At 37.3% G+C, this 16,130-nt stretch overlaps 2 protein-coding genes across 5 annotated transcripts; both read right to left on the bottom strand.

The window, feature by feature from the left end:
• Window positions 1-1,402: 1,402 nt before the first annotated feature.
• On the bottom strand, window positions 1,403-8,434 carry LOC131299159 (uncharacterized). 3 transcript variants are annotated; one of them, XM_058324755.1, is made up of 8 exons: window positions 8,105-8,434; window positions 7,649-7,721; window positions 5,245-7,506; window positions 5,069-5,150; window positions 4,844-4,910; window positions 2,761-2,946; window positions 2,588-2,648; window positions 1,403-1,989 (listed from the first exon to the last, which is right to left on the bottom strand). In XM_058324755.1, the coding sequence occupies exons 3-8, from the start codon at window positions 7,448-7,450 to the stop codon at window positions 1,712-1,714; spliced, it is 2,880 nt and encodes a 959-aa protein (XP_058180738.1). In that variant the 5' UTR covers window positions 7,451-7,506; window positions 7,649-7,721; window positions 8,105-8,434; the 3' UTR covers window positions 1,403-1,711. The 3 variants fall into 3 exon arrangements, with proteins under 3 accessions (XP_058180738.1, XP_058180736.1, XP_058180739.1); XM_058324753.1 differs by lacking the exon at window positions 7,649-7,721 and having other exon boundaries at window positions 8,105-8,330; XM_058324756.1 differs by lacking the exons at window positions 2,588-2,648; window positions 7,649-7,721 and having other exon boundaries at window positions 8,105-8,330.
• A 667-nt stretch (window positions 8,435-9,101) lies between these two features.
• On the bottom strand, window positions 9,102-13,723 carry LOC131299158 (protein FAR1-RELATED SEQUENCE 11-like). 2 transcript variants are annotated; one of them, XM_058324752.1, is made up of 5 exons: window positions 12,980-13,723; window positions 10,847-11,867; window positions 10,325-10,765; window positions 9,515-10,213; window positions 9,102-9,385 (listed from the first exon to the last, which is right to left on the bottom strand). In XM_058324752.1, exons 2-4 carry the CDS (start codon window positions 11,861-11,863, stop codon window positions 9,515-9,517), a joined length of 2,157 nt encoding a protein of 718 aa, XP_058180735.1. In that variant the 5' UTR covers window positions 11,864-11,867; window positions 12,980-13,723; the 3' UTR covers window positions 9,102-9,385. The 2 variants fall into 2 exon arrangements, with proteins under 2 accessions (XP_058180735.1, XP_058180734.1); XM_058324751.1 differs by lacking the exon at window positions 12,980-13,723 and having other exon boundaries at window positions 10,847-12,055.
• Window positions 13,724-16,130: the final 2,407 nt, after the last annotated feature.

Genomic DNA, 16,130 nt, shown 5'->3' with positions numbered 1-16,130 from the left:
ACCTCCGGCCTCCTACTAAAAAACAATGAGAGTGATCCCCAAAATTTGCCAGTCTATTAGACTGAACCCCTAATAGAAAAGAGAAAGTAGTTGTCACAAAATTCTTTATTGTTATTTCTATAGCCTTATCTAAGAAGTTGATAGTCCTTGATGGATAATAAATGGGCTGTTTTGACCTGTCAATAGGGCCCAACAACTACAGGAACCATTGATTCTTGATAAAAGATGGTGGCCCATTTGAGTTATTGCGGACCCAATTCATGTCATATCTAAAATCCAACCACCCTTGCATTTTCTTAAGAAAATCAATGCAACAATGTGGTGGGTATCTCTCTATTATTGTAAGTACTAATGAAAGGAAAAGCACAGGAGATCATGAAAAATTCCACGCTAAAACAAGTTCATGAACTATAAAGGTTCACAAAAGTATGATGATTAGGTCATAAGAGTTGCAAGGAAGTCCATATCCATGGCCAACTATACCTACTTTGATGGTGATAGTAGAGAGGAGGGTGAGAAACCCTCTCAAAAATCGGTTCTCATCTCTCCACAAAATCTTAAAAGCCGGTTCCAAAGTTTGAGCGAACAAACCCAAAGGGACCTGTTCCGTTTGAGTCCAACCAATGTGCAAGGCAACTTTCCCTTTCCTTATTCCTCTCGGACTAGTTATAACACAAAAACAAATCGACGACGAATTGCACTTCATCCAATCATACCACTAGACGTAAGCAGTCATTTGATCGCAAAAAGGGACCCGTTTGATTGGCGGACTAGACAACTAATTCCCAGAAGAGTGAATACATGATGCGGTCTTGGTTATCCCTGCTCGCCATTTTTAGGGGATCCATGATGTGATCCGCGGAGTAAACTGTTTTAGGGGTTGTAAATACTCGCCTAACTAATCTTATCAATCAAATATAGCCTACTTCTACGAGTACTAGCAAAGAAGAGGTACAAAAACACTTGCCCTTGCCAAATGCCATCATGGAGCAAACACAAAATAGAATAGCTAAACACTACCAGTCTTCCACCACCACATCCCCTAAACCCTACACGATTTGGCTTTGCCTGGATGCCTCACTAATGTTATGTCCCGCATCTAAAAACAGATTAAACGTGGAGGTTTTTTCCCTAAAAAAGCAAGAACTTACGAATTAAATTGCAAAACATTCACTACTCAAATGCCAGAAGCTCAGGAACCCAAGGACAAGGTTTCCCTGACTTTGACAATTTTTGACAATTACCAATTCTGCATCTCTCTGCATATAAACTGGTATAAATGCCCACAATGACCACACAGAAATACAACAATAGTAATACTGATTTTCTTGAAATCTCCATAAGCACAATATTCGATAAAATGGTTACACAACCACAAGTAAATGCAAAGCACCAGCAAAAATGTGTAACACCTTGTTGAATTATTTCCCATAAATAAGGTAAATGAATCAGGACAGTGATTTGCTATGATGTTCTAATACAAAGCCGGCAAGGGAAAAACTACAAGAAAGATCTTCTCTATGAGTTATAATATTGTCTGAAACTGAAAATATTCCAGAAAGAATACCTCTAGATGCTAACAAAAATGAACCATATTGGATACTCAGATAACCAACTAAATGTCAAAAAGTCTAGTACCGAGTACCTCTATGTTTCTGTGTAAAAGCCACGAACGATGCAGGGTTCTAGTGGCATCTTTTTTCTGTAGTTGTCAAGCTGAAGAATAATCAGTAACGTCTTCTTCCTGTTGTTGACAAGCCAAAGAATCATTGGTAGCATCTTCTTCCTCTTGTTGACAAGCTGAAGGATCATTAGTAGCATTTTCTCCCTTTTCTGATGAGGTGTTGCCAATAATCTTACAGTATAAACCCCAGGATAAATTTTTATTTGTGATAGGCCGTTGGCCAAATGGATTCTGCTCAACATACTTTTGGACGTGGTCAGCTAAAGCCAGTCCTTCCAAATAAACCCGTAGATCACCGCCAGGTCCTGTTGTCAAAAAAGAGTTCTAGGTTCAATGTCTTTCTAGCACTGAAGGCAGTGCAAAATGAACTTCTATATCTATAGGGACAAGTTTATGGGATAATATTTGCAAATGGTCACGAGGACAAAACTAAAATGCGAGACTACCAAGACCTACCAAAAACAATGAGATCCGGGGATGAAATACAAACCCCATATTTTGGACTATGGACCAGCTAATCCAAATCATTGAGATAAATCAGTAGATTCACTACAAATAGACTTTTAGAAGGCCACCCAAAAGCTTAAGGGGGAAAAAAACCGAGCAAGCATTCATTCCAACCTTTTACAATCACTAGGTAGTGGCTTTGACAAGGTGTCAAAGTAAATCTGGAAGATCTGATATATTGACAAAATATGATGACCAGCCAAAACAGTAAAAACTAGATACGAAGTTGACAAAAGTCCATGGATGCAATGATGGCTAGAAAGCATTCACAAATATTAAATGAAGAGCTACACTAGCTCTTCGCAAAGTCATCTTTAACGCAATAGAATATGTGGCAAGCAATGTACCTCACAGCTCCCAAAAAGGGAAACTCAAACTTTAGTTGAGCAGACTCACCTAAAGAATTATCTCTTTTATCCTTGTAACAGTAAGAATGCGGGAAGATTGCAGTGTTTGGCTGAATGAATGAAGAAAAACAGACATGGAAAGGAACAATGCAAGTCAGAGACTCAGAATAGAGTTAATATTGTTCTAGAAGAAGAAGAAAGAAGAAATTCAGAGTAACTTACAGGGTTGCGTAAGGCCTTATAGGGAGAATCATCCAGTAACAGTGTGTTTGACTCATTATACTCTCCACTTGCCCACGGAAGATCTGGCTCGTGCTTTTCCCATATATTTTTAAGTTCCTTTAAAAGCAGGGGCTTTGCTCTGTTCTCAACAGTGTTGTAACCCGTCTTTGTACAGTGGGACTGATCCTGCAGAAAAGTAATCCTTGTGCTCTTAAACCATCATCTCCAACCAGTATAAAGTCACTAATGAATTGATTCAGCCCAACAGATTCACAATCAATAACTTTGAGTAAATGATAAACTGATAGCAGCATAACAGTTAAGTTGACTGCATAGGACTCGGTAGTGGATAAAAATGATAACATAAAAGATAATATACAAGGGCACATCTTCATATAAATATCTCTCCATAAGAAGCAAAAGGTCTGGCATGCCAAGAAATCTGAATTCTTGCATATCTGGACCGATTATGGTTGTTGATTCTCTTTAAACTACATATATATGTTAGGCTCCACGGCAATGTGAAATACGATTGTTGGAGTCCGGCTGACAACTGTTACAATAACAGTCATGCTTCACCACTGCACACATAATACCCCAAAAAACATTGCAACAAGCATCTCACATTCTCAATGCACTTCACATATTCCAATGCACTTTTTGAAACATAAACACTGACCCACTAAGCCGTAGTTAGCGTGTTTCTATAATAATAAAACTAACCAAACTCAATTCATGAATGTAAAGCCGTGGAACGGAACTTGTTAGGGCGCTTTTCTTCAATGAGGCAAACATTACCCAAGACAAAGATTTGGCCAAATACAGCACCTTCTGTTTAGCAGCAGATAGAATGCTCAAAATTTGGCTCAAATCCAAGAATATCCACATTGGCAGGATGTATTCAACTAATTCAGTAAATATCTGACCACAAGGATGTAGTGGGAAAAGAAGAAAATCTTTGTCACCAAACTAGCCGTTGTCCAAAAATTTACTCAAAGCAATGTCTACATTGGCAGGTTGTCTTCAAGAATGTGTCTTCGTTAAGGTAAAATGTGAAGAACTATAGACTCATTTGAGTCGATTGTCATTGGAGGAAGTTGCTCAAACCCAGGGTTGAAGCAGGTACTAAAGCCATACCCATATGACATAATGACACATACAGTTCACGAAGCAAGGTGCATATCCCCCGCATCCATCAACTGAAACTTCAAGACTAGAGAGCACAGGCATACCAACCCACCTCAAACCAATGTGTGTATGCTCTATCATTTGCTTCTAACATGAGAAACTTGACAATCTACTGAGCCAGAGGCCAGAGTTTTTGAGAAGGGGGAGAATTGACCCTCCTAGGCAAATCTTACTAACCATGGTCCAATCACATTATCAGAAGAATCAACTCGGTTGAATGAAAACACTGCAAGCAACCCAATAGAAAGATATCATGGTGAGAGAGGCTGTCAGAAGCTCGCATAGCCCCTTTCACTCACTATGCAATGAATACAACTACCTGCCTCTTCTATCAGTGTCCAATGCATCAGGGACATGTTTGCATTCAGACATGTCACAAGCCAAAACAATTTCAGTCAGGAGCAGTAGGGACATGTTATAAGGTCAGAACGCAATTCTGGAAAGTATACAAGAATCCGGAAACTTAAGAGGTAAAACGAGGATTGCGACGGAAGTACATAGCTGCATACAAATATATTCAATCCAAATTCTACTTATCAGATGGGCACTTGATTGGTCTGAAAACAACAATTTTGCAATCTCATCGAACAAAAATTAATCATCAGATAGAGGATCATAGCTATTCAACCTTCAACTACGGCCGAATACTATCAAAAGTAAAATCTTCTTCTGGAAAATTATAGAAGGCAAATGCAGTGCAAAAAATAGGTTCACTATTGCCAAGATTTAGATGTTAGACACAAGGTAGAAACTATAAACTATGTACAAACTACAAGCACCTGGAAAGTCTTCACAGTAAAAACACAACATACATTTGGACAATGATGAAGAAACCATGTGCAGAATACATGCCAATTGTATTTATACTAAGAACAGAAAGGACTGAATGGCTTACCCAGCAAAAAAGCAAATTAGACTTGGATTTCCCCATAAGAAAATCAAGGACTGTATTCACATTTTTCCTGCAGCAAACGCACTGCAAAGTTTAGGCATATAACAACCAAATAAAACAAAACCGATAACAAGTAAAAAGTCCATAAACTTAAATAACAGATTACAAAATGGCAGTTCGAAAGTAGATGACAAAGCAAATCCCTTTAGCCAAAGGTACCAAGATCACCTGGTTCTTGAGGACCAAACACCCACATGAAATCTATCAAAGCAAAACTGCAGAAAATCGTCACAGAAGGGCCTCTTAAAAACTGGCACAGAAATTGACAATCGAATTAGGCCCAAAATGTTGGATAACTGACCACAAAAGAAACAAAAATTCCATTTCCTAAAGTCGATTCTCACCTGCTTTCTGTGATAGTATTTTATGTTGTTTATATCCTCCAGCCCCAGATGGAACAATATCAACAAGTAGTCCATTCACATCAAGGACAAGAAGTTTTTTTCTCAAATTTCCGAGTGGGGCTCCTCCTTGTGACTGTTGGGGGCTTTCTAGTCTAACACCATCTATTATCACTCCCAATTTTGAAAATGAAGGTATTGCATCCTTTAACATTGGTTGTATATTCAATTTGTCAACTACTATGTTGTCAACGGAAGGAACACTGACAAGTGCATCATCAGAGGCTCTGTCTTCCTCGGATAGCACTGTATTCTGGATCACATCCAGCTTATCCTTGTTAAACTGTTCAAAATCTGTTTCTGGAATATCTACCATAAAGACATCCATCACAACACTATTTCCCTTATTCCCCATCTTAGATTTCTTTCTCCCCATCTTAGATTTCTTTCTCTCATTCCCAGATGCTGGTTCACCAACTGGACATTCACAGGAAGCTTTTTCTTGTGAAATTCCAAGTCCTGTTACCATGTCCTCCATCATTTTCCCTGTATAGCTAGGTTCAGGTGCTTCATCCATGTGATTCAGACATGTATATCCGGCTGAACTTTCTTGTAAACTCTCCTCGATTGATTCTAAACTGCTTATGGGGCAAGCAAATGACTTTCTCTTCTTTCTCCGATGGATTCTACCGTGTCCGGCATTATTCTCTTCCAAGTTACCCATCTTAGATTCCTCCTTTTTCCCAAAATCAGATTCACCATTTGGACAATCATGGGAAGCTATTTCTTGTGAGATCTTACCTCCATCTAGTAATGAAGTGTCGTTTCCTGCTACCACTTCCTCCATCAGTTTTACCACGTTACAAGGTGCAGGCACTTCATCCAATTGCTTCAAAGATATTTCTCCCACTGAACTGTCAGGTACAACCAGTACCGATGGAGAAGCACCCTCCTCTGTTGATCCTAAACCAGACATAGGGCAAGCACTTAATTTTCTCTTTTTCTTCCTCTTAGATTCCTTCTTTTTTTTCCCAGATAGAAGTTTACTGTTTGGACCACCAGAAGCCTTTTCTTGTGAGACTTCTCCAGCGGCCGGAATGGAAGAGCCATCTTTTGCTTCACCCAAATGATTTGATGATATATCTCTTACAAAACTGTCTTGCCCAAAATCTGTTTCTGGGTTATCCACCAAAGAGACATCCATCACAACACTGATTCCCGTATTACATTTACTCTCCTCCAAGTTTTCCATCTTAGATTTCTTTCTCTCATTCCCACATACAGGTCCACCATTCGAACATTCACCGGAAGCTTTTTCTTGTGAAATTATAAGTCCTGCTACCATTTCCTCCATCATTTTCCCTGAGTAGCTAGGTTCAGGTGCTTCATTCAAATGATTCAGACAGGTAAATGCCGCTGAACTTTCTTGTACACCCTCCTCGATCGATTCTAAACTGCTTATGCGGCAAGCAGATGACTTTCTCTTTTTTCTCCGATGGATTCTACTGTTTCCAGTTTTATTGTCTTCCAAGTTACCCATCTTAGACTTCTCCTTCATTTTCCCAAATTTGGAATCGCCATTTGAACATTCACCGGAACCTATTTCGTGTGAGATTTTACCTCCATCCAGTAATGAAGTGCTGTTTCCTGCTACGACTTCCTCCATCAGCTTTAACGAGTTACAAGCTACAGGCACTTCGTTCGATTGCTTCAAAGATTTTTCTCCCACTGAATTGTCAGGTACAACCAGTACCGACGGAGAAGCACCCTCCTCTGTTGATCCTAAACTAGTCATTGGGCAAGCAGTTAACTTTCTCTCTTTCTTCCTCTTAGATTTCTTCTTCTTTTTCCCAGATAGAAGTTCACTGTTTGGACCACCAGAAGTTTTTTCTTGTGAGATTTCTCCTCCGCCCAGAACTGAAGAGCCATCTTCTGCTTTACCCAAATGATTTGATGGTATATCTCTTCCAGAATTGTCTAGTACAACCGCTACCAGTGCTGATGACAAAGCACCCTCGTCGATTGATCCTATCGGGCAACCAGATGACTTTCTCTTTTTTCTTGCCTGTTTCTTCTCACAGTTTTTAATGCTACTCAAATCTGAAGAGTTAATATCAACCTGAGCTTGATCATCGTGTTTCTCAGTTGAACAATTCGGCTCCTGGTTGACCTCCGAAACAGAATCAACACCCACTCTTTCAACAAACATGTCTAGCTTTCAATGCTCAAGCAGCTTCTTATAAGCTTTCCAAACTTCTCTTGTTCCTACAGCATCAAAGATTCAAAATTACTTCCAATGAAATTCGCCTGACAAAACTCAGACCACGTCACTAAATTCTCGACAGAAACAAACACTAGAAATGGCACGATCTAACTAATATGCATGAAAATGCAACAAAAAACTTACGGAATTTTGCTTCCTCATGGATTTGGCGTCACTGACCCATTTACTGCCCCCAATCGTGGGCCCACCTTAAGTCCTGTAAGTGGTAAATAATAATCTGAACCGCTCATTTCACAGGATTAATTGAGACATCATGTGAAAAAAAAAACAGATTCGTCACGTAATTGGGACACATTTTTCTTTTAACTCACTATTCCAATCACAGGTATTCAATTATTTAAATAAATAAATAAATGTAATATCACAAACGATATCCAATCTAACATGATTGTTTCCAGAAATAATCTACTCAATACACCCAACAAACTATTCTCATCATTTAGGACACTACACCGACCCCAAATTCCTTGAACGCAGCACCAAATACTCACACCAATCAAAGCAAATCTCCTTAACAAATATATTTCCTAGAACATTCAAAAACTGAATTAACATTACAATTAGATATGAGAAACTTACCAAAAAAGAATGCAGATTCGAGAGACGGAGTGCAAGACAACGAACGAGTGCACTGAATCAGCGCTCGAGGTTGAACCTATTGACGAACATTGCTGGAGATACAGAGGCGGTGCCAGAGAGAGAAAGTGGAGGGGAGAGAGAGAGAGAGAGAGAGAGAGAGAGAGATGCAGTCAAAGGTCGTGTTTGTTCGTCGATGGTAACTACTAGACACTAGTGGAGTAAACGAGGATGAGTTTTGGCTACTGTTCTTTCATCTTTTTTCCTGCATCCGAGCCCTAGATTTTTTGTTTCAATTCAGATTTTCCATTTCTACCCCTGCCAAACGGGTACTAGAGAAAAAATGGGGAGTACCATCTCTATTTATAAATGGGTCCTTCTATAATCAACCCATTGGATTGACATTAATACCTATTATTTTATAATATAAATCCACATGTCACAAAAGAAAGAAAGTTGGACAACAACTAAAAACCCATTTTGTTCCCTGAGTGTCAGATCTACTTTTTATTTTACCTAAATGCCAACTTTGCCCTTATTTGTTCACTTTTACTTTTTGTTGTTGCAAGGCCACGGCAACCTTTTTTTTTTTTTTTTAAATATTCACGGCTACTTTTTGCTTTTTTTTTTTTTTAACACTCAAGTGTCCATATTATTTTACGCGTACTTCAACTAATCATGGAGGCCTAATTCCACCGCCCTGTATGAACTAACCACAAAAAAAATTAATAGCGCTTGTGAGGTTTCGAACTTGATACATTTGGAAGAAGCAAATCCTAAGTCTCAGACTCTACCTACTAGACCAACTCCTTGAGGTTTACTTTTATTCTTTCTTTTTCTTTGTATTTATTAACTTCTTTTTGCCCTTAAGAGTGATTTTTTCAAAACTAATCACAAAATGCATAAAATTCACCAAATCTTATACTAAACTATTCAAGGCTTTAAATCCATACAAAAATCGCACATTTCCAACATCAATAGCAAGGCACATACAAATATAAAATGTAAATTACAATCAAATTCAACTTACAGTTGGGTATCCAAAATAACCATCAATCTGCATAAACAGTTTACCTTTCTTTACAAAATTACTTCCCAACTACCCATATTACTACTATTTGTGCAAAAATCTACAACTTAAGTTGGGATCTATGGAAACAAAATAAAGTTAATCCCCAAATAGCCATGTTCCTGCCATCATTTTGTGCAAAAGTCTTTCAAATTGAACTGAGATCTTCAAAAACAAAATAAATGTAGATCCCAACAACTTCCATATGTACCACCCTGCATGAAAAAATAAAAACATGATGCGCATTTTTACCTTAATCAAATATGCATTTTTATCTTATCAAATCTGCATAACTAATCAAGACAATTAAGCTCAAGCCAAAGCCAAAGGGTTATGGACATTACCTAATATTTCAGAGAAAAGATTGGATTCAAGCCAATGTCGCTACTTGAAGTTTTCTTTTTCTTTTTCTGTGAACCGTTGACAAAACCAATATTTTCCTTCTCCGGACATGTCGTAATATTATGGCCAACTTTCTTGCAAAATCCACAAGACTTGGTTACCTTTCGTGCTTCTTTTCCACCTTTCAATCGTTTTGTCTTGGGACGCCCTTTGGTTTTTGAAATCGGAGGACAATGAATATCATCAATCGGTGTATCCGATAAAGTTTCCTCCTCTAGCACTCGCGGTGCTTCCTCACTTTGTGGCACTTCACGACTCCAACGTACTGGTAAATATGTGAACGGTATTGCATAGCAATCCTTATGAAGAAACACACTCAAAATGTGACGACAAAGTATTCCCCAAAATTCGAAGTGCTTGCAACTACATGTTGCCATCTCACCATCCCAAAACACGATACGCTTTTTCGTAGTTGTTTCCTCGTGATACTTTACTATAAACTCATTACCATTTTCGCCAAGCAATGAATATAAAGTTGCTCTTCCGAACTCTTCTTGAAACTTTTTAAAACAAAATGGTGTGAGAACACCACGAGCTTGCTCTTCCAATGGAGACATTGTTCTCAAAGTAGAGCCTCTATATTTTTCTAACATTGTATCATGCAATTCTCGTTGTTGAACATCTTCAATAGCAAGATCAGCCTAAATATTTGATCAAATAAGTTATTGCTGATTTACCCAAAAAAAAAAAAAAAAAGTTATTGCAATATAGAGAAACTAAGGGAGGAGTTCAAAAAAATAAGGATTACTCACTTGTTTAACAAATTGGCTCAAGTTGCTGTGAGAGCCAATAAACCGCTTTATAAATGCATTGATGCTCTCTGACCTTCCTGTAGTTGTCATCCCACCAAAAAAATTATCACGGAGATAAGCTGGTACCCAAAAGTGCTTGATCCCATTCAAACCAATGACATGCTTATTGGTATGCATATTATACTTGGCAATCAAGTGAGACCACTGGTGTTCAAACTCTTCAGGCGAGTCCAAGTGGTATAACTTGTAAAAATCAGCACACCAATCTTGATATTGACTTTGAAGAACAGCCGTAAACCAACCACTAAATTTGCTAGTAATATGCCATATGCAAAAGCTATGCTTTGTGGTTGGAAATTCTTTTGCAATTGCTTGAGTAATCCATGGATCCTGATCAGTTAGTATAGTTTTTGGCTGTTTCTTCATCAAAGCTGTGAAAGTCTACAAAATACAAAATATAATTAGTTTATCCAAATATTACTTTCAGAATAAATATATAATGAGAAATATAATAAAAATTACCTTAAACAACCACCGAAAAGCACTTGTTGTCTCATTTCGAAGAAGTGCACACCCGAACAATATCGTCTTTCCATGATTATTGATTCCCACAAAAATGCCAAAAGGCATTTGATACGCATTAACCTTGTAAGTAGTGTCAAACACGACAACATCTCCAAACTTTTGGTACCAATCGAAAGAAAGGGCATGAGACCAAAAAATGTGTTCTAACTTTCTTTCTTCATCAACTGTAAAAGCATATTGAAACTTGGTATTTTCTTCTTTTACAACCTTACAATGATGCAAAAGATCCATAGCATCGTTAACTTCATGCTTCTTCCCAATTTTAGTTAAAAGGTTCCGCACATCTTTTTCAAGGAATGGAAGGTAACCATGTTTGACTTTTTTTTCAACTTCCATAAGGCGCATCATTTCCTTGACTGAAAGACCAGCTTCTTTGAACAAAAGTATACGCTTTTCATCAGCATCCGAAATCTTTCGATTGACAGGAAGAAACCGAACTTCTGTAGGACTTAACAACTCATGGTTATGCTCCGCAATGAACTCAGTGATTTGCCATTCTTGAGGGAAAATATCAAATGATTTCTTTAAGGTGATACGTATTCGAGCTTTGCATCCACACCTTACAGATTTCTTATTTCGTTGTTCTTTGGAGGAGTCCACAAGTTTCAACCGTGGTTTCCCTTCACATTGACAAACAAAATCTTGTCGTCTTACTTCTCCATTTTTTTTGTTTGTGCGATCTTTCCGAATGGAAAACCCACTCCTACGGGCATAGTTTTGAAAGCAAACATAAGCCTCTTCTTCACTTAAAAAACACTGACCAAGAAAAGGATCAAACACATTTTGCACTAAGTCATCTTCACTCTTTTTTTGCGCAGCTAAGTCATCTTCACTTGAACAATCAATTTCTTTGGGATACTCACTCAACTCGAATGTATTTCTTTCGAACGATATAACCCCCACTTCATCATTTGGAGGCTCATTCAAGTCAAAATCAATGATACTTTCATCCATGGTCCTACAACACCTAGTATAATGTCCCAAAAAACATATCAGTAAATTTAAATGTAAAGCTTCAAGATTTAGCTTAAATGACAACCCTCCTACATGGTCTTGTAAGTTGGAATGGCTAACCACCTCGTGAAAGATCCAAATCTTAATCCTCCGCATCAATTGTAGTGCTTTCCAAATTTTTTGTTTAATAAAGTTAAGAGTAGGCCTGTCAATGGGCCGGATCCGATCCGGATCCGACAGATCCGGATCCGGATCCGAATCCGATAAGACACAATCCGATCCGGATCCGATAAGACTCAAATCCGATAGTGAGAATCCGGATCCGAATCCGGAAAATCCGGATCCGATCCGAAAATCCGAATCCGATCCGGAAACTTTTTTTACTTCAAAAATTTTAGCCAAAAAAAAATATTTTTTTCAAAAAAATACAATTTTTTTTTTCAAAAAAAAATTATTTTCAGAAAAAAAAATTAAAAAAATTAAAATAAAAAATAAAAATAAAAATACAACTTCTTAAACATTTTTTTTTTCAAAATAAAAATTTTACTATTTTTTTAAAAAAAATTAAATTTTAAAAAAAAAATAAAGTTCGGATTCGGATTGATAACGGATTTAATCCGATCCGATCCGGATCCGATCCGGATCCGTATTGAATTACCGGATCCGGATTATCGGATTATCGGATCGATGTTATCGGATCCGGATTCGGATCGGATTTTTCGGATCGGATCCGGATCGAATCCGGTCCATTGACAGGCCTAGTTAAGAACATTGAACTTTTAGAAAGGAAACATTAAAATATCATTTACTGGAGCACCCTTTCTAAATACCATTTGCCTTTCCGAAAAAAATAAAACATGCTAAATCCTATTTGGCTTCAAATTTCTTAACAGAATGTTATGGAGACAAAAACATATAAAATTGGTTTACCCACCGATCCATCAAAAAGTTTCCTTTAACATTCAATAAACCCCACAAGCCAAATACAGGAACACCAATAGATATCCACAACTACTTGTCATAAGGAACAAACAAACTAGGTTAAAATCTGTGAATGATTCAAAGTGAAGATTAAGACCCCCCTAGTTGAAACCATAACTTCAGAGTGAAACGTACCTTATTTTTTTAGGGCTTCTAGAATGGAGCTTACATGTCACCAGCAGGTGTGATTCCAACAGAGATTCCGGCAGAGATATATAGGAGTAGATTCTTCAAACGGAATCAATCAATCAAAAACAGAAAAGCCGTGAGAATTCTACCAAGCAACCGTTGTCTTCTACAAGCCGAAATCGAAACAAAAGTAGGAAAACAAAAATCAACGAATGTTGCGTTCCGTTTGGTTGCAGGAAAACGAAGGAAAAGAAACAAAAGTCAGAGAATTTGAAATCACAAAAAATCCATACCCAAAAAAAAAAAATGTCACAATCAATTATACCTAACTGAAAAACTACATTTGACTGCTTGAAACTCAAGACGAAAACTAACTAAAACTTAAACTCAAAAAAGAAAAAAGAAAAAGTAGTTTCTATTTTGCTTAGGGGGTTTTCTCGGCAACCAGATAGAGACGTGGACGGAGAAAGAGCAACTGAATGATCAGGACGGAAATAATACTACTAAACACAAAGGAAATCTAAACAGAAGAAGATTTGTACTAACAGTGTAGCAATAAATGACTTAAAACACGAGAGAATCGTACAGAACAGGGTTTAGTAAAGTTTACATTGTGAAGTTTATATGTGAAGCAGAAGCTTTCGATTTAAATAGAGAGGGAGTGAAGGAATGGAAAACGGGAACAATGGGTGTTACCTCTGTAATTCTTCCCTCCAATGGTGTAGTCGAGACTTCGAGTTCAGAGTCGAAGAGAGAGAGAAAAAAATTGCAGTCTTGAAATGGAAAGAAAAGAGTAAAGTAAAGGAAAGAGGAGGGAAAGGAAAGTTATTTTTGGGGGAAAAGGAGGGAAGGAAAACGAGGGAGGTTAGTTTTGTCATTTGAAAAGAATAGCCTTCCACCTGCCAAAACCCTGTCACAAAACGTACAAAAGTAAAAAGTAATAGTCAGCCCAAAGGGCTGACGGTAGAATTAGCCTTTATAAATTAAACTCCCGTTCCAAATTCTTGCTCCTTTGCGATTTTACGCACAATTTTCAATAGCCTATATCTTTTAATGTATATTATTTAAAATATGTAATATGGGTCTTATTTAATAAATTTTAATTATTTTTATAAACCAATGTTTTCAAAAACCATAAAAAAACAATACACATTGAATAATATAGGCAATTGAAAATTACACGTAAAATCTTATAGGACCAATACCATCTCTATTTATATTACTACTTTTTATTTCCAGAGTGATGATGAAAGTATTATTATATGTGATAGATAAAATAAAGTATGTGTATTGTAAGATAAGAATAAAGTAAAGTGTGATGTAAGCAAGATATATTCTTGCCTAAAGTAAGAAGATATGTTTGTTCTTAACCTACACATGGAAGCTAAGAATAGTATCCCATCATGTTAGTGTTTGTCCATCTAAAAAGAGATTACCTTTTTTATGCTTATAAAAAGAGGTCTCCCCCCATTATAAATCAAAGTCAGTGTGTTCTCAATAATATATTCCTTGTTGTGTTCTTTCTATTGTTCTTTTTTGATCCTAACCTACTTAGTGTTTGTACACACTTCATGTCTGCTCAATTTGGTATCAAAGCCATGTTGTCCATTCTTTCTTAAACCCCTTCTGGAAATTTCTTTTCCAAAACTAATCCAAATCTTTTTTAAAGAAAAAATTGAAGCGTATGCTCTGTGATTGCCTTCTAAGGATCCCCCACATCAGAAACTTCATTAACTATTTTGGTCATAGAATTTTGTATCAATGGGTTAAAAGTAACTTGAGACTTTGGCCTTTGTGTAAGCAGTGTGTTTCGATTTATCTACCATAATATACAGAATTTCATTGATCAAAATTAGTTAAAGATCTCACATTAGAAAGAAAGAAGATTTGTTGTATGAGAAAACGAAGAACCCAAATTTTTACCTATAAAGAATGAATCATTTGTTTTCTACCCATACCTCCGCTACCTCATATCTTGTTCCTTTACGATCATCCACCCGCAAAAGTTCTTCCACCTCCTCTTCTAATCTTGAGTACTTGTACGAATTTGAATATCTTCCTGATGATAGTAAGGTTCCCCTTACTGATCTCCCTTTCCTAAATCCCTATAATGTCTTTGTTAGACCACAAACCTTTATAAAAAAGACCATCACCCAACTCTTCTCCGCAAAATAACCAACTTCTGTAAAAGAGTATGTCCAATCATCTAAGTTTGATCAGTGTTTCATACCAGTTACAGAGTTTGAACAACTTTTACCCTTAGAAATTCCAGTTGATTTGCCTCGCATTTGGCAACAATAAGGATTCGCTCATATTCACTTTAGAACAATCAAATTGGCTATCACTTTCCATGGTAGAAAAGGTTTATCTGTTACTTCCAGACTTGCTCTAGTAGATACCAGGTTCATACAGTACCAGCATGCGTGTATTGCTACAGTTCAAATCACTTTAAATGCTGAAACTGTGGTCTTTACCTTTTATCCTAATTTCAACATGCTACTAATAGATCCTCATCTGCTAACAGTTTTAAATGTGCAAGTTCAAATTGGTGGTGCCTCCCAAATTTCTACCACATATGCAGCAACCATCCACTACCAAATGGCTTATCGCCTTCAGAACCGTGCCTTAGACATGCCATTACCTTCCTCCACAAATGAAGCCTTTTTTTCTAACTGTCAACGCACTTCACCAAGCTTCCTGTGTCCATGTTCCACGATAGATTTCTCGATCTGAGCTTCTCAAGTTTCTCCCAGAATCTTGGGTCACAATTTATGAGAAAAACCAACAAAAGCCCATACCTGTTCAATCCTCAAATCCACTTTTCATCCCAAAACTTGATGGTACAGTGGAGATCTCATTCCCAAAAGAAATCTCTGCCTCATCTTCCACCCATCCTGTTATTTTTCCCTCAAGGATTGATATGTTTGTAGATGATTCTGAATTTGACTCTCCAATTAAATATTTTGGACCCAGTGGCCTCCCAGTTTTCTATTTCAAAAATCCAGAAATGGACCATTGTTATTTTGATGCCTGTGACTGTGATGAGTGTCTAGAATACAGTCTTCTAGAAGATGAGGAGGACTCTGAAAATCCATACCCACTATGCTCTCTTTTACCTCTTACTCCTTGTAAATCTCCACCTCCTCCTCAACCTCCA

This window comes from Rhododendron vialii, chromosome 8a (assembly GCF_030253575.1).
Source record: "Rhododendron vialii isolate Sample 1 chromosome 8a, ASM3025357v1".
Classification (NCBI taxonomy): domain Eukaryota; kingdom Viridiplantae; phylum Streptophyta; class Magnoliopsida; order Ericales; family Ericaceae; genus Rhododendron; species Rhododendron vialii.
Note: the sequence above shows the minus strand (reverse complement) of the source record. Positions and strands in the feature narration are given on the sequence as shown.

Excerpts from the sequence above, each read along its gene's own strand:
- LOC131299159 (XM_058324755.1), bottom strand. The coding sequence starts at position 7,450 with ATGTTTGTTGAAAGAGTGGGTGTTGATTCTGTTTCGGAGGTCAACCAG. Across the intron at positions 5,151-5,244 it reads AATACTATCACAGAAAGCAG|TTTTTAAGAGGCCCTTCTGT; the intron begins GTGAGAATCGAC and ends TTTCTGTGCCAG. Across the intron at positions 2,947-4,843 it reads CTAATTTGCTTTTTTGCTGG|GATCAGTCCCACTGTACAAA; the intron begins GTAAGCCATTCA and ends ACTTTTCTGCAG.
- LOC131299158 (XM_058324751.1), bottom strand. The coding sequence starts at position 12,019 with ATGCGGAGGATTAAGATTTGGATCTTTCACGAGGTGGTTAGCCATTCC. Across the intron at positions 10,766-10,846 it reads CTTTTCGGTGGTTGTTTAAG|ACTTTCACAGCTTTGATGAA; the intron begins GTAATTTTTATT and ends TGTATTTTGTAG. Across the intron at positions 10,214-10,324 it reads TGAGCCAATTTGTTAAACAA|GCTGATCTTGCTATTGAAGA; the intron begins GTGAGTAATCCT and ends TCAAATATTTAG.